Here is a 20,515-nt window from a genome sequence, read left to right on the forward strand (position 1 = left end):
TCTTGGGATGGAACATATCAGCTACTTTTACTTCAAGGTACTCAAAGTATTCAGCATTCAAATTATATGATGGAAAGGCAATGCTGGAATCAAGGATATAGTTAGAAGGACTTCAGGATGAAAAAAAACAAGGTTTAGAGTGTGCTTAAGAAAGTCAAGATTTTGGGCTGCTTGGAGCTGGTCCCGTGGTATTTGATGAATTATAATTATAAGCAGCAAATTGCAACTTTAACTTCAATTCAAGCAAAACATTATATCATTCAGCCATCGGACAAGGCATCATATCCTAATTTAGCATAAGGAAAATGTTGGCAGTTTACGTTTTTCCCTGATGTACATCAACACTTCACGTAACTTTAAATCTTGAGCACAGTACAGAAATTGAATCCAACTTGAGAACATTTTATAAAATAATGTCTTGAAGTAGACAACATTAAAGAATTTTTCAAATTAATTCCTGGGACACGAGTATCACTAGCCAGACCAGCATTTATTCCCTGTTCCTAACTGCCCTAGAGAGGATGGTGGTGAACTGCATGCTTGAACCACTGCAGTCCATGTGGTGTAGATACAGCCATAGTGCTGCTAGGGAGGAAGTTCCAGGATTTTGACCCACGCCAGTGGAGGATAAGCAATATATTTCCAAGTCAAAATGGTGGGTGATTTGGAGAGGAACTTCCATGTGGCGTTCCCAGATGTCTGCTGCCCTAGTCCTTCTAAATGGTAGTGGCCATGGATTTGAAGGTGTTGTACAAACAGCCTTGGTGAGTTCCTGTAGCGCAACTTCTAGATGGCACATAGTGCTGCCATTGTATATTGATGGTGGAGGGACTGAAGATTTGTGGAAGAGATGCTAATCAAGCAGACTCCGTCCTAGATGGCGTCAAGCTTCTCAAGTGCTGTTGGAGCCACACTCATCCAGGCAAGAGGAGTGTATACTACCACACTCCTGACTTGTGCCTTGTTGATAGTAGATCAGCTTTGGAGAGTTAAGTGTTGAGTTATCTGCTGCAGAATTCCTAGCCTCTGACCTGTTCTTGTTGCATTGATGTTAACTTCCTGGATGTTGATGATGGGAATTCAGCAATGATAATGCCATTAAATGTCATGGGGCAATGGTTCGATCCTCTCTTGCTGGAGATGGTCATTCCCTGGCACTTGTTTGGCACAAATGTTACTTGCTGTCAGCCAAGCCTGGATATTGTCCAGGTCACGTTGCATTTTGACAGGGATTGCTTCAGCATGAGAAATTATGAATTGTGCTGAACAAATCATAAGCTCAGAAGTAGTGATATTTGCTGATGATTGAGGTGTGATCATTGAAGTAGCTGAAGGTTGGGCCCAGGACACTGCCCTGAGAAACTCCAGCAGTGATGCCCTGGGACAGAGAGAGACTAATCTGTATAACCATCTTCCTTTATGCTAGGTACATCTCCAACCGGCAGAGAAATCCCCTCACTGACTGCAGTTTTGCTAGGGCTCCTTGAAGCCACACAATCAAAAGGTGACTTCAAGGGCAGTCACTCCTACCTCACCTCTTTTGATCATAAGAACATAAGAAATAGGAGCAGGAGTAGGCCATCTAGCCCTTCGAGCCTACCCCGCCATTCAATAAGATCATGGCTGATCTGTCATGGCTCAGTTCCACATTCCTGCCCTCTCCCCATAACCCTTAATCCCCTCGCTTATCAAAAACCCATCAACCCGCGTCTTAAAAATATTTAGCGAGGCAGCCTCCACCACTTCAACGGGCAGAGAATTCCAGAGATTCACCACCCTTTGAGTGAAGAAGTTCCTCCTCAACTCCGTTCTAAACCGCACCCCCCTTTATCTTGAGGCTGTGCCCCCTAGTCCTACTGTCTTTTTTGAGCGGGAAGAGTCTCTCCACCTCTATCCTATCCATCCCATTCATCATCTTATACGTCTCAATGAGATCTCCCCTCATTCTTCTAAACTCTAACGAGTACAAGCCTAGTTTATTCAGCCTCTCCTCATAGCTCAACCCCCTCAACTCCGGTATCAGCCTAGTAAACCTCCTCTGCACTCCCTCCAAGGCCAAAATATCCTTGCGTAAGTACGGCGACCAAAACTGCACACAGTACTCCAGCTGCGGCCTCACCAATGCCCTATACAGCCGCAGCAAGACCTCCCTACTTTTATATTCAATCCCCCTCGCTATGAAGGCCAGCATCCCATTTGCCTTCCTGACCACCTGCTGCACCTGCAGGCTGGGTTTTTGCGACTCATGCACATGGACCCCGAGGTCCCTCTGCACCGTCGCCTGCTGCAGTTTTTTGCCACGTTAGAACCAAGATTGTTAAGAGGTCAGGAGCTGGGTAACCCTGATGTAATCCAACTGAGCATCAGGAAGCAGCAAAGAAAATAACAGAAAAATTAAATAAACTGGCAACAGAATATTCTTCAAAGCAGTGTTACACAAATTGCAACATTAGGCCAATCTGGCCTAATGTTTCATTTAGACAACCTTGGAGCACTTTTTGAAACATTTCAACCATCAGCAGATCTAAGGAAATTCCAACTCCCTGTTGTTTTAATTATTCACCTGGGGAAGTCAAACTTCTATAGTCTGTATGCAGCTATTTACTATTTCATAATGCTTCTTTATAATTAAGTAGCTTGGACATCATTTCAGATGGCAACCACATTACTGTGGGTTAGGTGTCATGTATAAGCCCAAACAAGAATGGACATTAGTGAATCAGATGAGCTTTAACAACAGAAAAAATAGGTTCAGTATCTAAAATCTAATTACCCAAAAACCTCCAGTGTCTGAAAACCAAATTGGTTTTAAGCTGCCGGGCATAAATTTTTATTATTGGACAAGTAAAAGTTACTATGATGGGCATTGGTGCACTGGCATACCATCTTTCTGCGTAGATCTTTCTCATGCTATGAGTGCTTCGAGCAATACTTAACCTGACCCACAACCTGATTGTCCCAAACCAAAAACTGGCAGGAACTTCCCAGTTTTGACACACTGTCCCTGCACTAGCCTTTTAATTCTTAATTTATTTAATTAACAATTTAAACTCAGATGGGAACGAACTTGTACCGCTGGCTGTTTAGTTCAGGCCTCTGGATTACTAACCTAATGACATTGTTACTATGCTATCATACAAGCAGTCACAGATACATCAAATGCAAGTTGGCAGTTCACCTTGAATAATAAAGTAAAAAACACTAGATGGCTCAGAGTTGGGAATTCCCTACTCATAATAATGTTAAATATCAGAAATATAATTACTCTTACGAATCATGAAGTCCCAAATATTTTTCTAGCGAAAGCAGAATTTCTGCTTGCCTGCCACCCTCACCTCTTCCAGTTTTTACAATTACACTTTACATTAGACCCTCAGCCTCATCTGAAAACTTTTGCCCTGTCTTCTTGCTCCTACAAATTCACTGACAAAGTAGGAGCAAGCTTTTAATTGACTGACGCCCTCAATAGCAGGTTAATAAAAAGCCAGATTCAACAGAATTGTATCAAACACTGCTATGAAGAATAGGCAATGATTCTCAACATTTTATGCTCAATGATCAATGCCCTGATTTGGTTCTGTGACCCTTCCAACACAATACTGCCCAAATTATTTTTTTTAAATTTCCTCAGGACATGGACAATGCTTGCAAGGTCACATTTATTGGGAAAGAATTTTTTTGCAGTTGCATGGCCTGTTCAGCAATTTCAGCAGATTAACACTTAATTGCACCGACTGGAACCACGTGTGGACCAGGACAATTGAAGCAGACTCTCTACTTTGCAGAGGATGGTCACTATTTGCTTTGTAGTGTCAGCTCAGATTACCAGGTTTACTGAATTCAGTTCTCTACATTTCAATGGGTTGCTGCAAAGCCATCACTGTAACTAATGACATACTGTACACTAAAGTAATGAAATAGGACATGGCCTTCCATTGCATAGGAATTAAGCCCCTGCACCATGCTGATGAATGAGCTACACACTTCCAAAACCAATGTATCCTCAAGTATGGTACCCAAAACTGAATGCAGCACAGCCAATCCACAATGCAATTTTAGTTACACAACCACAATCTCCCCACAGCTAGGAGATGAAGCTGAGAGAGCAACAGCAAGACAGAACAAGTGGGAATAGCACTGGTAAGGACATTGCAAGGCTGCGTGCTAATTTGTACCTGACTTACTGAATTCAGGAGTGAGTCAGCATTCCAAGGGTATATTTTCACTCCTGGGCTTTTTTTTGCCACAGCACATTGAAGGATGCAATCAACAGAGGGCACAGCAAGATATTTATTAAAGCTTCAGAATTCTTTTCATTAATATAGCTGAACAGGCAAAACTAAAACAGTGGGAAAATCGTTAAGAAATGCAAGACTCAGCATTTAACCCTGCAGATGAAAATTTGAAATTACTCAAACTGAAGTTGATGACTACCTCAACATTCACTCCAATTTGCAGTTATACCCCGTACACACATGCAAATTTAGTGTACACATTTACGTACAAAGCTATATGAACTTTAAAACTGCACATTCAGCGAGTCGAGTACTTTTATTTTCAGCACTGTTTAGTAAGAGGGCATGAAGTTAACTCTCTTATGATGCTTTCAAAATCCATTTGCCAGCACTGGAGAATTTTCAAAACAAGTATTAAAGGGGCCAACGTTTTACAGGTCAATTTGAGAAGCATTAAAAGTTGTTTTTAAGAAAAATGTTTCTACTGCACCATTTTAAGGCAGAGTTCTTCTAACACTTTTTTTCATGTATTATTCAGCCTATTTTATACATTACCAGAAACAGATGTACATCATTTAGCCTTTTGAGCCTGCTCTGTGATTCAATACAATCATTGTTGATTTTCTACCTCAACTCCACCTTTCACACTATCCCATTTTCAAACATCTATCGAAGTCTGCCTTGCATTTACCCAATGACTAAGCGACCACAGCTCTCAAGATAGTTGGTTCCAAAGATGCACAACCCTTTGATCTCAGGCATGAAATTCACCCATAAGAAAAAGTCAACCAATAAGGGTAAATATTCAGATGCGAGTACTAAACAAGAAATTTAATGATTATCCATATCTAAATATGGCTAACAACCTGTAATTCAGTTAAGGATATATACTTAGCATTGCAAAAGTGTGTTCTGAAAAATCACTTCTCAACAACCAGAGTCACGACTGTGCCCCTAAACGTGCATCAACTCAGCATTATGGCTCTTTGAAAGATCCTGGTTTTCAGTTTCAAAGTAGAATACAGTAAATGAACAAACGTGCTTTCCACAGGAGAGCTCAGTGTTCTACTATCAGGGGCAGCATGACAGGATACTTGAATATCAACTTATCAAAGAAACACATTCTTTTTGAAGAGGTCACCAGCATAGTTAATGGGGGAATGCCTGTGGACAACCTATATGAATTTCCAGAAGGCATCAGATAAGATTCTGCAGAAGTTACTAAGACAAAAATTGATAATAAACAGAACTGGAGGCAACCATGTGACATGGGCAGGTAATTCATTGGGACATAACAGACAAATAGGAATAAAGGATTTGTTCTCCGATTGGTTGGATGTGAAGGGCGATATTTGTTCTCCAGGGATTTTTAAGTGGGGGCCTTCAGCTTTTCCATCATTTGTATCAATGATCAGGATGAAGGAAGAGAGCTACATATCAAAGTTTGCAAATGACAACAATTTAGGGGGCACAGTAAGTTGTGGAGGTGGCAGAAGGAAATCACAAAATGACAATGGCTAAATCAACACGCATAACTAGCTTATAGAGTTCAATGTCAATCACTTTATATTAGAGGAAGACACAGCAGATTATTTTCTTAAAGTTGAGAGGCTAGCTACTACCAAAGCCAAAAAAGGATTTGGGTGTTCTGCTTACTAAAATCACTAGTGCTAGTCACCCAGGGTGGCAATCACACCTCAAAAGTCAGACAGCTGTGAGTCTTCAGAGGCTTTAGCACACAGGTCCAGGCTAACACTAGTACAGAACTGAGGGTGCACTAAGACAACACAAGGCCCCATCTGCTCCAGACAAGGTCCCATGGGTTTAGTGAAGAGCAACATGGGAATTATCCTATGCCCCAATCAATATTTACCCCTCAATCTCAAAAAAATCTGGTCATTGTTCCATTGCTGTTTGTGGGAATGTGCTGAGCACAAATTGGCTGCCAAAGGAAGGCAGTAAATACACTTCATTGGTTGTAAAGTGCTTTGGGACATCCTGAGGTCATGCAAAGATGCTAAATTCAAGTAAGTACTTGACTTTTGAAAAGCCAGTAGATGGGATAATTAAAAAAGGCTAATGAAACATATGCCTTCATCTCAAAATTGTTAGAGTACAAGAATGGGGAGGTCGAAAGTCTCTGAAGACTCACTTGAGCAACACTGTACAAAACCTTGGAGATCTTTCTGCAAGGATACACTGTCTTTAGCGTCTAAGACAATCATATCAAAACTATGCTTAAAGAACTAATTTGCGAGGACAAGTTGTATAATTTTAAACCAATGATGGCCACAACTTCAGCCTTCCAGGACTCAAGCTGTGGCATTCTCTTCTTAAATCTCCTTGGTTCTCCATCTTGCTCTACTTCAGACATTCAGAGGTTTCTTCCTTGACATCAACTATTGTCTGATTACAGTACCGAGAAAGGCTTTGACACTACACTAAAACTGCTCTAAAAAACGCAAGTGGTTGTTGACAGATTTTTGTTCAGTAGCAAGATGTTCACTGATGTTACGGAGATTTGGGAAGGAGGCATGCAAAATTTTACATACAGCATGGTCAAGCAGAATGGTGGAAAAACCCTTGAGCAGCTTAATGTCTTACTCCTGTTCCAACGAAGTTTGTGCTCTGGTTCTTCCTACTATAAAGAACTGCCAGCTTCTAAAATATTTAGCAGAAATCTGTCATTATTTTTACTGAGGTGTCAGCTGGGGTAGAAAAAGCAAAAGAAACTTACCGTCAATTTCGTATGGAAACAAGCTGCCACTTTCATTCAGTTTCTCAGTTGAGTGCTGAAATCAACCAAAAGAGAAAAAAATTCAACACCATAGAAGCAAAAATGGTGCAAAAGTCAGCGGTGGTAAAGACTGCAACAAAATGGAAGCTTGGACCAGGGATTATTCGCACAGTTTCAAGTTTGTCAAAAAGCTAAACTCCAGTAACCTTCTGTAGGCCGACTTACGTTTTGTACAGTTGGATAGTGTACGATATTCAAATAAGAACATAAGAAATAGGAGCAGGAGTAGGCCAACTAGCCCTTCGAGCCTGCCCCGCCATTCAATAAGATCATGGCTGATCTGTCGTGGCTCAATTCCACATTCCCGCCCTCTCCCCATAACCCTTAATCCCCTCTCTCATCAAAAACCCATCAACCCGCGTCTTAAAAATATTTAGTGAGGCAGCCTCCACCACTTCAATGGGCAGAGAATTCCAGAGATTCACCACCTTTTGAGTGAAGAAGTTCCTCCTCAACTCCGTTCTAAACCACCCCCCCTTTATCTTGAGGCTGTGCCCCCTAGTCCTACTATCCTTTCTGAGCGGGAAGAGTCTCTCCACCTCTATCCTATCCATCCCATTCATCATCTTATACGTCTCAATGAGATCTCCCCTCATTCTTCTAAACTCTAACGAGTACAAGCCTAATCTATTCAGCCTCTCCTCATAGCTCAACCCCCTCAACTCCGGCATCAGCCTAGTAAACCTCCTCTGCACTCCCTCCAAGACTAAAACATCCTTGCGTAAGTACGGCGCCCAAAACTGCACACAGTACTCCAGCTGCGGTCTCACCAATGCCCTATACAGCCGCAGCAAGACCTCCCTACTTTTATATTCAATCCCCCTCGCGATGAAGGCCAGCATCCCATTCGCCTTCCTGACCACCTGCTGCACCTGCAAGCTGGGTTTTTACGACTCACGCACAAGGACCCCGAGGTCCCTCTGCACCGTCGCCTGCTGCAGTTTTTTTCCACGTAAGTAATAATCCTTCCTACCATTATTCCTACCAAAGTGGACCACCTCGCACTTGCCAACACTAAATTCCATTTGCCATTTCCTGGCCCATTCGCCCAGCCTATCTAGATCCTTCTGTAGACTCTCCCCACCCTCCGCACAATTTGCCTTTCCACCAATTTTGGTGTCATCAGCAAATTTCGACACCATACACTCGGTTCCCTCCTCCAGATCATCTATATAAATGGTAAATAGCTGAGGCCCCAGCACCAACCGCTGGGGCACTCCACTAGTCACCATCCGCCAATCCGAATAGCACCCATTGACCCCCACTCTCTGCCTCCTATTTGACAACCAGTCCACTATCCACGCTAACACCCTACCCCCAACTCCATGCCCCCTGACCTTCTGTAATAACCTCTTGTGAGGTACCTTGTCAAACGCCTTCTGAAAATCCAGAAAGACCACATCCACCGGCTCTCCTCTATCCACCGCCCTAGACACATCCTCATAGAACTCCAGTAAATTTGTCAGACACGACTTCCCTTTAACGAAACCGTGCTGCGTCTGCTCTATCAAGCAGTTCCCCTCAAGGTGCCTCGCTATTTCCTCCTTGATGATGGATTCTAACATTTTACCTACAACAGACGTTAAACTAACAGGCCTATAATTCCCCGCCTTTTGCCTGGCACCCTTCTTAAACAACGGCGTAACATTCGCCGTTTTCCAATCTTCCGGCACTTCCATGAATCCCAGTCAGGAGTTCAGTTGCTCTATCAGAAGTGATGAAATAAGATATTGGTGTGGCCACTTCAGTAAGGATCAACTTGCAAAGATACATCCCTCCTGGCTGCAGTAGTGCAACCAGTATTTTAAAAACAGAAGTTCATGATAAAAATTGCTGCTCCCATATTCCTAAGGTTATCAACCCTGCTGATTTGATAGCTGACATTTTATACAGTAAGCTTGCTTATCCATGGATAACTGTATATAAATTTACCGCTACCTAGTGCAAAATGTGCACATGAATGTGTTTAAAATTGACCCCTGACCCATTTTGTAGTCACGCTTGTTCCAAATCTAAACCGAACAGAATTTAATTGATGGGAAGCCTGCAAACCTGGCCCTTTATTGCAATATTTGATCACATTTTTTTGTTTTTGAAGAAGCTTGGCAGAACATAAAGCATTGTTTAGGCGATTTCCTCTTGCACGGATACTTGTGTAGGGATTAAACAAACATCCTTGAGCAATACTGTTCGAGATGCATAATGCTGCCAACTGCAATAGATCCCTGCAGTCTAGGGATATAGGCAAAACAGGTTTGTGGACTTCAGCAAGTTAAGCACACGGGTAGTAGGGGTATTACCATGACATGCATGCTGCCCTGAGTAAAAACTTCTATATATAAAATTAAAATCCATCTGCAGAATGAGAAATTCTGTGGAATGTATGGGTGGAGGAGTTAGAGCTTTTGACTGAACAAGCTGTTCAAAGATAGATAAGTGCCCAGCAAATCAGCTAATATGAAAAAGCATCAACATTCAGCATTTAGATTATTAACTGATGTTCACATTTCAAGTCCATCACTGTAGAAGATTGTCTCAATGCAAAAGTCTACCCCGCTTCTAGTTTCTATATTTTTCCAATACAGTTTTTATTTTAGGTTGCTGGCTTGGGAGGGGGTGTGAGGAAAGGGGTGTTTTTTTAAAAAAAAGATGAAATGTTAGTTGCAACAGCCAATGTTTTGAGCCTCTCAAGTTCCTCAGTTTCACACTCCACACCCTTCTCCTGCAAGGAGACATTTACTTCTTGGGATTCTGCCAATTTTTGTACTGCCTGACTGCCAAATTGGGAATCTGTCTCAACGCAAACTGATCAACTTTGGGGAAAATTAAGTTAATTTCAAGAGGGATTAGTAATCACCACTTCAATCGAACATGGGAATTCAAGAAAAAAGTTAACATCTGAATAGAAACTTAGTACATGGTACTCATCTGGTGATGGAATTACAGGGAAAAGCCTAAGCAACTTATTGATCACATGTACCAGACTAGAAAGGTGGTAGCTTCAAACTCTCTCCTACCCACAACTTGGAAATCCAAGTCTATACAAATATCAGAGCATACGCAAACGTTTGGTTAAAATTTAGTTAAACTCAACTAGTTAGGTTACCAGTCGTGCCCTTCAGCACGGAGACACAGCAAGACAGATTCCAGCTCAAGTATAGATGATAAAATTAGCAGAATGTTTTTGACTACAGATGTGCAGTAATTCCATAATTGATACCACTCCCAACATGCCCTCCAGAGCCTGACATGTGCAGGGAGTTTGAGAGAGTCAGTTTCCAATTGAAATCAGCGAACCAGAATCCATCCTTTGAACAATAAGATCCAAAGGTCATCGGTCACCATTAGAGCACAACAAACAATGGCAGGGTGGTTAGCGTTGCTGCTTCACTGCACCAGGGGCCAGCTCAATTTCAGCCTCAGGTGTGCGGAGTTGGCACATTCTTCCCATGTCTGCTTGGGTTTCCTTCAGGTGCTCGTTTCCTCCCTGTCCAAAGATAGGTGGGTTAGGTTGATTGGCCATGCCAAATTGAGCTTGTCAGCAGGAATAGCAGGCAAATGTGTGGTATTATGGGGATAGGGCCTGGGTAGTAGGATTGTCATCAGTGCAGGCTCGATGGGCCAAATGGCTTCTTCTGCACTGTAGGGATATTCTGTGATTTCCACTGGCACCACTAAAATGCTAAAGGGAAGGAACCAAAGGATCTGAAGACCTGAAAACTCTGAATTTTAAAGAATCCAGTAAGTTTCAAGAGACAATGAGAACTTTATGGCTCGTCAAGACCCAGAGGGAGTTGGTCAACATTAGCAACTTAATTCATTGCCCCCCATGAGAAAATGAAAACTTGACTACACAAAATCTTTCTCAAGAGCAGAGAGTAACGTGCAGTTAGTGCTGAAAGCTGTGAAGCTGTTTTTCTACTTCACCACACTAAATGCCCACCAACTTGAGCTGGCTTTTGAATGTTAATAAACCATTTGATTTCTTGCCAGTCTCAATACTTCCAGTGCTACTGCTAAACTCCACCGTGCAAAGCAAACATGAAACAGATGTATTACACACAGGACCACTCAGCTCTATTTACATAATGGTCAATTCCCATTTTGTTACCTAGGCTTCTGTGTTCGAGAACCTTGTGCATACAGACTGCCAATTTAAGGGTTAATTTGACTTGTCACATATATTGGGGTACAGGCAAAAGTATTGTTTCTTGAACACTACATAGACCAAACATACCATAAAAGGAAAGGGCAGCACAATGGCACAGTGGTTAGCACTGTTGCCTCAGCACCAGGGACCCGGGTTCAATTCCCAGCTTGGGTCACTGTCTGTGTGGAGTTTGCACATTCTCCCCATGTCCCCATCGTTTCCTCCAGGTGCAGTGGTTTCCTCCAAAAGCCTGAAGGGCATACAGGTTAGCGAATTGACCATGCTAAATTCTCACTTGGTGTACTCGAACAGGCGCCAGAGTGCGGTGACTAGGGGAATTTCACAGTAACTTCGTTGCAGTGTGAATGCAAGTCTACTTGTGACTAATAAACTAATCAACTTAAACTTGTAGGGGAGAAAGAAAGAAGAGATGTGGGATAGCGTTAGTCATCGATCCACTTGGATGGGCCAGATTTTCCAGCACTTTCTTCAATAAAAGCCATACAAATCACCCTAACCTTAAGATTGACTCGTTAAGCAAAAATGAGTTTGCTGTAGTATTTCCTGGGTGAAAAATATATTTGGCTCCATAATCAATTTTACTTATAGAAAGTTTAACGCTCAACGTCAGCCTATGAAAAGTCTCAACACGAACTTTCCACAAATTTCATTTGAGTTTTAACATCTTACTGAAAACTCATAACAGACCTCACCTGTTTATCATTTCCTAATTTTGAAATTTCAAGCACAGGTTGCTGTGCACTAGGAGGAGGTACAATTTTTTTTTATGCAGTGTAGGAACTCCACGCTGCTTCTAAACTAATGAGCTAGACTATTAAAGTTAATGAGAATGGAGGAAAACACGAGAAACAAGTAAAAACCAGGTGTCCGCATTGCTGTCCAGGAATGCAGGGCTGAGTCTGGTAAACTTGTGAAAAACACCAGCCAGCTTGAAGATCAGTCTAGTGTTTTACTCTGCTGGGTAAGGAGGAAACACAGTTACCTTATCTCTACGGTACAGTTAGAGCAAGAACGTGCTCCACATTTTTAAGGCTTTTACCCAAATTAGCCAATGTTGACCTACAGAAAAGTGATAAGATCGGAATAAGAAAGCTTAAGTTTTGACAAAATTTCAAAAATCCTCAAAACCCAGGTCTCCTACAGCCATATTACTGGCGAGCAGAGGGCAAACTCTCCCGTCCTTCTCCAGGGCAATTAGGGATGCACAATCACTGCTGGCCATGCAACACACATTGCAATGCATCAATATAGAAATAGATAAAATGGGCACAATCACAGGTCATTGCAGATCCTTGGTGATAAATTTAGTTTTATGGTCATATGACAAAGCATGTAGTACATGGTGCCGGTTACAAGCATTCAGGACAATCACCACCATCGTAGAGGTCAGGTCATCTGCACGCTTGGTGATTATGCCTTCGAGAAGATCACCCAGGACATGGGCATGTCAATTCATCGAGGGCAGTTTCAGATCTAGGCACGCCCACGGCGGAGTGCTTACACTTACACCTCAGGCACAACCATTCCACAATAGTTCACGGTAGTTCACTCCAATAAATCTGGTAAAAGGTCTGATCTGTCTCAGTGATGTTTCCAGTGGGCAATCTTGAGTCTGGCATGAGCAAAGGTTGCAGCTTAGTGTAGCAACCAACATGAATTAATGCAATGACAAGTCTAAAAACCTCCCTGTAATTTTTTCATGAAAAATGATGGGTTAAGGTATGCCAGAGTGACCCCTGCCCACACCCCTCCCACATCTTCAGGTCAAGTAAATATTTCAAAGTTATCAAAATTCAACAAGTTTATCTCAGCATACCTAGGAATGCAACCCTTGCATTGTGAGGGTCATTTGGATCCCACATTGACATTAATCCTAAAGGGTCTAGCTTTGTCATTGTAACTGATAATGCTGGATCAAGGACATCAATTATTATCCTGAAAGTATGTGTAGAACTGACCATGGGTGCTGAGGCTGGGTGCGATCTAGATCCACAAGAACAGACTCCAGAAACAGTTGATGGCGCTTAACGTGTGCATTGCTTCCTAAGTGGCTGTCTCTATTGTCCTGGAGAGGTTAAGAATCTTGTTTGCTGGTGAAGACGACAGATCATATTTAAGCACAAGGCTCATTGCAAGCTAGGGCTTTTAGTTCATGGGGAAGTTTTGCAATCTTGTCAGCAGCACTCGTCAAAAAATGTGGTGGAAGCCAAGTGTTGAGTGGCTTAACAAAATTTTGGTCTAGAAGGGGGAGCTACTGTTCAACTGCATATGTACCAAGGTCTGCAAGATTATCCATTAGACTCATTTTGATAAAATGGCCTGGGGAAATTGGCTCATCTAACTCTGCATGGGCCAAAGGAAGCATGAATTCTTAAGCACAGATGGTGGAGTTACCAATTAGCACTGGACGCTTGGTCAGTCTGACCATTCAAGATAAAGTGTAGTATTAGTATTCATGTTCTTTGATTTTTATGCACTAAAAATTACTTTAACTTTGCAGTTCATTCTTTAAATACCTGGGTCTTTTGAAGGCAAGGTTGTTTTAACCTTTGGCCAGAGAGACGTGCATTTCATCAACCAAGGTGACAAACTCAATAGTCACTCAATAGCAGTAGGGGAAGTAGCAATTTTGCACAAAGGACAGTTAATTCCAAAAAAATCAGCAGGTTCCTCATCCCATGTCTAAATAAAGATTTGAGATATCATCTAGGCTATCCTACAAGTTTAGATCAATGCTGACAGAAAATACACTTCCTGTGGAAATGTTTATCTGATTGACCCACTTGCTTACATAATAAGCACGAACTGTCACGAGGACAAATAAAGGGTCACGTCGTATCAGGAGAAGTCAAGGTTGACGCATTTGGAACAAAGTCACTGCAGTGCGGAGTCTTGGCATCAGCAAATGCAATAATCTCAACTAACAGTGAACCTAAGGCTATGGAGATCTCTGGCCTGATGGATGACAGGGTGCATAACTTCAGCTAAGTGCTGTTACCATCGCTTCACTAGGTGTGATAGGCTAGGATAAATGGGTTGTAACAAATGCATAACTCATACATTTTCCAGTGAGGGTGTCAACTCTTCATCCTAGTCAAGGGGTAGACTGTGATGACTGCCTTCATTTTTCAGCAAAAGGTTATTTAAAAGGCCATCAGATGTTGATCCTCATGCCCTTCATCTGACTGCATTTTGAAGTGAGCCAAGTCTAAGTGGTAATCACCATAGTGCAGATGGATGGCCTGCCATATCAAAACAAGTGAAGCTTCAACTGACACATTGACACCTTAATATCATGTTGCAAGATACAACAGGCCCCAACTATTCGAACTAGTAACTTCACTTTGTTGAGCTGAGAACCCTGGCAATATCCCATTACTTTGTGTCTCTGCATCCACAAAGACGGTTACTCCTAAGTGAAACCATCAAAAAAGGGGAAAAAAATTAGGATCAACTGTCAAAATGCAGATTAGATTCTGATGCCAATGATTAAATAAATCGATTGTCTCAATCTTTCCTGGCATCACTGCTTCAGTGTCTACATGAGTGGCTGTTGTTACTGTACAGTAATGCTGTGGACTAGGTAGAGGTCAATATCCTTGTGCTGCATAAACTCACCAATTTCCTCTAATAAAAGTGAAAGGGTTCCAATGCTGCCACCATATCTGTAGGCTGTGTTTATCTTCAGGTTAGCATAAAAATGGGATAACATTAACAGTGCTCAGATTAAAAACATCAAGTTGTAATGCAACTACAAAAGTGAGCAGGACAATAAGCAATGCAGAATAATCACACCAACGTGGGAACGGACTCTCACCCACCATAACGTTTAACAGATAACCACAATGGTGTAAAATTTCTAGCCGCTAGCTTCAAGCATGTTGTCAATCTTGGATGATGAGTAATGGGGAAGAAAGTTTACAAAAACTTTTGTTCACACGAGAAAGAAACAGCAAGCTATATATTCTGGTCCTTAACTCAAATAGACTGCAGAGAATAGAAATATGACAAATCCTGAAAAGTTTAAGTTCTTGTAAATGGAATGATAGACCAAAGAATCTCAAAACTATTTTACACTATGATTTCTAAACTTTGCCTAAATATTATAAAGAATAATTTTCTTTTTGCACCAAAATGACATGCGAAAGGTTACTCGATAGATTAAACCCTTGAAGCCACCATTTATTCCACTGAACAAGCGAGCGAGTAATTCCTTGACTCAAATTCAACATCTTAGAATTTTAATGACTTTGGCCAAGTCCATTTTCACACCACCAAATCAATGAAGCCCTGTCCAAAATACTTTGGGCAAATTCCAAACTTAAGAAACTATTTTAAAAGTAAACAGAAGTTGCCTCTATCTCCACATTAATATAACTATCTGCTGTTGAGCACTGCAGTTACTTTCATGAAAAGAAAGCAAACATTTCATTAATCCTCCATCTTTACTGCCTGCCTTTAATTTCCACAGGCTAACAAAACATCATTTGTCCACTTTAGTGAAGAGGGTCTTGTGTGGCAGCAACTCTATGCGGCTGTCAAAACCCCAACACCAAGCTTCTAAACTTCCACATAGTTCAGACTTGAAATGCTGCTTCTGCAGCCTACAGCAAGCGACCACAGAAATGATGCAGTCGTTTAAATCGACACTGCAGAAACTTCTTGTCACCAATCTATTTTCATCCAAGAACTCTGTGGACCAGTTTCTCACTGCACAAAATAAAAATCATGCCCTGTGGCTGCCAATAGTACAAATGAATTTCCCATGAACTAGCTGCAATAAAACCCTTCATATTTGGCTTGTCTCTTCTCATTCTGATCAGATCATTTGCTTGCAAATGGCTAAAGATGGGAGTTCTTTTCAGCTTAGTCAATTTTTCCCATTTTAGCAAACTAAGCTTACAGGATTGTAAGAAAAAGAAATGGAATTTTAAGGCTCCTCCTTGTTAAATTTAGGAAGTTCTCAGAATACTATGAACGACAATGACACAAAGTTACATGTGTCAATTGATTAGATTAATCATTACGTATCTGATACATAAAGGATGTTTTAATTATATACAAACATCTTCATATACAGTTATGCTCCTTAGCCCCACGCCACTCCTGTGAGAATCTGTGTGCCAGGTTACCTACACTGATGGGATTTTAAAGAAATAGTCCCTCCAAAACAATATTAAAGTGGTGGTAAATTTTACAGCACTAACAGAAATGCCAGATATCATGGTTAAAGACTAAAACAGCAGTTCTCTTGTTACTCAGTAAATCGGGAAGATTATCTTACACACCAAGTTCCTGTTTTACACTGCCCCATTTTATTTTGCTTTAACATTGGCCATTTAATGCGTCTATATTCTCATTTAGCATCAAAAGTTTCATTTTAAAGTCACTTCGTATTGCTTTGATTGGGCGGGGGGGGGGGGGGGGAGAAATGATCGATGTCATTCTGGCGCAGCTTGTGCCATTCCGACCTCCCTTCATGTCAACTCTCCAGCTCATGGCTTGCCTCTTCTGAACCCTCATTGAGTGAGGGATTGGGAGAAGAGCAGCCAAAGGGTCAGCAGTGACAGGGTGGATTAAGGAGTGGAATGTGTCACGCAGGATGTTCAGGAAGTAGTATTGGCAGTGAATGGCAGAATCCTTAGTAATATTAACAGAGGGATCGGGGCGTGCAGGTCCACAGTTCCCTAAAAGTGGCAACAAGCAGCAGCATGTGGCACGCTTGCCTTCATCAGACAGGGCACTGAGTACAAGAGTTGGGAAATCATGTTGCAGCTATATAAAACCTTGGTTAGGCCACATTTGGAATATTGCATGCAGTTCTGATCACCACATTACTAGAAGGGGATGTGGAAGCTTTGAGAGAGAGCAAAGGGTCATCAGGACGTTGCCTGGTCTGATGGGTGTTGGCTATAACAAGTTGAATAAACTAGGATTGTTTTCCTGGAAAGATGGAGGCTAAGGCTAATGATAGAGGTCTACAAAATTATGAGGGGCATAGCCAGGGTGGATAGTCAGAGGCTTTTCCCAAGGATGGAAGTGTCAACTGCAAGGGGGCACAGGTTCAAGGTGAGAGGGGGAAGTTTAAGGGAGATATGGAGGGGAGGTTTTTCACGCAGAGAGTGGAGTGTGCCTGGAACACGCTGTCAGAGGTGGTGGTGGTGGAAACTAGAACATTAGCAACATTTAAGAGGCATCTGGATGGGTACATCAATATAGAGGAAAAAGGGGGATATGGGCTAAGTGCAATAGGTTTTTTTTTTAAATTAGGGCATCATGATCAGTACAGGCTTGGAGAGCCAAAGGGCCTGTTTTTGTGCTGTACTTTTCTTTGTTCTTTGTCCTGAACTGGAGAGAAGTAGAAAGTTACCACATTTCAATGTTTTATTTTAAATATCGGTTAATTTACTCACTGTAAAAATTTAGCAATATAAAGTATTTCAACAGAGTATAGTGTTGCAATGTTTTTTCTGATGAGGCTAACAAAACCTAACCACAGCTTTTACATTGCATGATGTCCTTTCACTCAGGCTGTACTTTTCAGGAACACAGCTACAATTTTAAATAAGGACTTGTTTGACCTAAAAAAGACATTTTTCTATAGTAATAGCTACTTCATTTTTTTGCAACTTAGTACAGAAATCTGAGTAATACGGTATTACAAAAGAAAACAAATGGAAAGTATCACATTCACTGCTTTTATAAGATTACGAATAATTACTCATTGTGCTCAAGAGAAGTCTGAAGATGGTGTTTTTAAAGGATAAAAACAGTATATGCAATGTAATGCTATTCTACTAAAGAGCAGATGTGTGCATCTTCAAGGATACCAAGTCCAACATCGGTGAATTCAACATCAGGCTCCACTCAGATCATCCGTAAAACCCAACTCTAGCAAAGGTGTTGGTCACCCCCTCCTCTCAAAACACTCTGGCTCGGCTTTTACATTTAATATAGAAAAATGTTCCAAAGTGCTATCTTAATGCAGGTTGATGTTGTAGATATCTTAGCTGTTAGGATGTCGGTTTTCTTACACTGGCAGTCTAACAGTGTAAATGCACCAGACTAAGTTTATATTCTAAAATAGACAGAATGTATAAAAGAATATTAACACTGCAGCTTCATAAGGCCCTGGTCAGACCCCACTTGGAGTACTGTGCTCAGATCCAGTCACCTCATTACAGAAAGAATGTGGAAGCCATTGAAAGGGTGCAGAGGAGATTTACAAGGGTGTTGCTTGGATTGGGTAGCATGCCTTATTAGGATAGGTTGAGAGAGCTCGGTCTTTTCTCCTTGGAGAGAGGAAGGATGAGAGGTGACCTGATAGAGACGTATAAGGTGTCGAGAGGTATAGATCAGGAGGATTCTCAGAGGCCTTTTCCCAGGGCTGAACGGCTGCCACAAGAGGACACAGGTTTAGGGTACTGGGGAGTAGGTACAGAGATGTCAGGGGTAACTTTTTCACTCAGTGGATGGTGGGTGCGTGGAATCGGCTGCCGATGGTGGTGGAGGCAAATTCGACAAGGTCTTTTAAAAGACTTCTGGATGAGTACATGAGACTTAATAGGATTGAGGGTTATAGGTAAGCCTAATAGATAGGGATATGATCGACAACTTGTGGGTCGAAGGGCCTGTTTGTGCTGTAGTTTTTCTATGTTTTTTATGTTTTCTATTAATAATCAGACATACTGAAACAGCACTTTTCAAATAAAGGACAAATTAATCAATGTAGTCTGCAGAGATACCAACTAAGCAATTTATTTATGAGAATGTATCTTGTTGCAAAGCTTGGCCTTTTACAAAGTTAAAGGCCAAGGTGGGGGAGAGAATAGAATAAAAATACAGTCTCTCCACATTGCTGAATGAATACATATAAAGTTGCAGAAGAACTGGTTTGTAGCTGCATTTATACTCTGGATATGCTGTCAATGGCAAACACATAGGGGGCTAGCTTAACTGGCCATGGTAAATCCCCCTAACTGTTTGGGGATTAGCAGGGTAATGTGGGGTTACAGGAATACGGCCCAAGTGGGAATGCTGTCACTGCAAACTCAATGGTCTGAATGGCCTTCTTCTGTACCGCAGGGATTCTGTGATTTACGCAGTCACCAGCGTTCATGGTGAGGATAGCATTTGCCTCACACCCAGCAGCAACGTAACACTGTTTTGTTGGAGTTTGGTTTCTTCCACTGGGCACTTATGGTTACATTGCCAAACATAGTAAGTGAACGCAAGAACAGCAATGTAACAAAAATTGCAACATGACAGGCCACATGGTACAGAGTCAGGGGAATCCAAAACTAGGGATCATAGTCTGAGGATAAGGGGTAAACCTAAGGAGAAATTTATTCACCCAGAAGGTGGTTAATGTGTGAGATTCACTTTGTTGTCTGATTTCAAGACTAAATTAGGTATAGCTCTTGGGGCTAAAGGGATCAAGGGATACTTTTGGAGGGGAGGGGGTGAAGAAATCAGGATGTTGAATTGAAATCAGGATGATCAGCCACGATCAAGATGAATGGCAGAGAAGGCTCAAAACCACCAAGTGGCCTACTCCTGCTTCTAGTTTTTGAGTTGGCTGTCCAAATACAGTCTTCATTAAACAAGCATAACAACCTTCAATTTCCCAAGAGAAACTACACACACGCTAATTTTCTAACATTACCAAACGTTGTGACCAGCTGATGCAGGCCTTGTTAAACTACTCCATGTCTGGACTAACACTGCAAATGAGGTCTGGAACACATGATGCTTATGAACAAACTCAACAATGATCTGGCTATTGATGAGGAGATGCCCTTTGGTGGCCCCCATTCTACTGGACTCAACCAACTTCTACAAATCACCTCACACTGTAGCTACAAAAGACAACCTCTACAGGATCTCACCAAGGTTACTTCAATTACAGCTCCTTTCTCCACAGCAGGAGAATACACAGAATGCTCTGACATGTCCTCCAAAGCCTTCTCCAAGTCACAGCACTGCCACAGGAGAAGGCTCAGCACCTGCTTCCCAGAGCACCACAGGATGCACAATAAATGCCCCCTTGCCAGTCTCACCATATATAAAGAGCAAATGAGTCTTAGAAAATGTTTGCTGACTTCAGTCAAATATCTGCAGTGAATAATCCAAACAAATTGAAAAATTTATAAAAGGCTCTCAATACATTAATCTGTTGCAAATAATTATATAGCAGCCCTTTCCAAAACCAAATCTAAGATTCAAACAAGTATTTTTCCAGTTCCGCATTATGGATCTTTCAGCTGTGGAAGTTCAGCAGTGAACATGATGCACAAACAAAAAACCTGATTT

General features: G+C 41.7%; 1 protein-coding gene across 4 annotated transcripts in view; it reads right to left on the bottom strand.

Moving 5' to 3' along the window:
* LOC145351108 (protein FAM53A-like) overlaps window positions 1–20,515 on the bottom strand; it is a 126,150-nt gene that overhangs the window by 74,723 nt on the left and 30,912 nt on the right. For all 4 annotated transcript variants that reach the window (XM_080200922.1, XM_080200859.1, XM_080200781.1 and 1 more), the window contains exon 3: window positions 6,973–7,027. In XM_080200922.1, the coding sequence (XP_080057048.1) occupies window positions 6,973–7,027 (55 nt within the window). The remainder of the gene's footprint in view (window positions 1–6,972; window positions 7,028–20,515) is intronic.

This window comes from Carcharhinus amblyrhynchos, chromosome 1 (assembly GCF_965287045.1).
Source record: "Carcharhinus amblyrhynchos chromosome 1, sCarAmb.v2.hapA, whole genome shotgun sequence".
NCBI classification, from domain to species: Eukaryota; Metazoa; Chordata; class Chondrichthyes; order Carcharhiniformes; family Carcharhinidae; genus Carcharhinus; species Carcharhinus amblyrhynchos.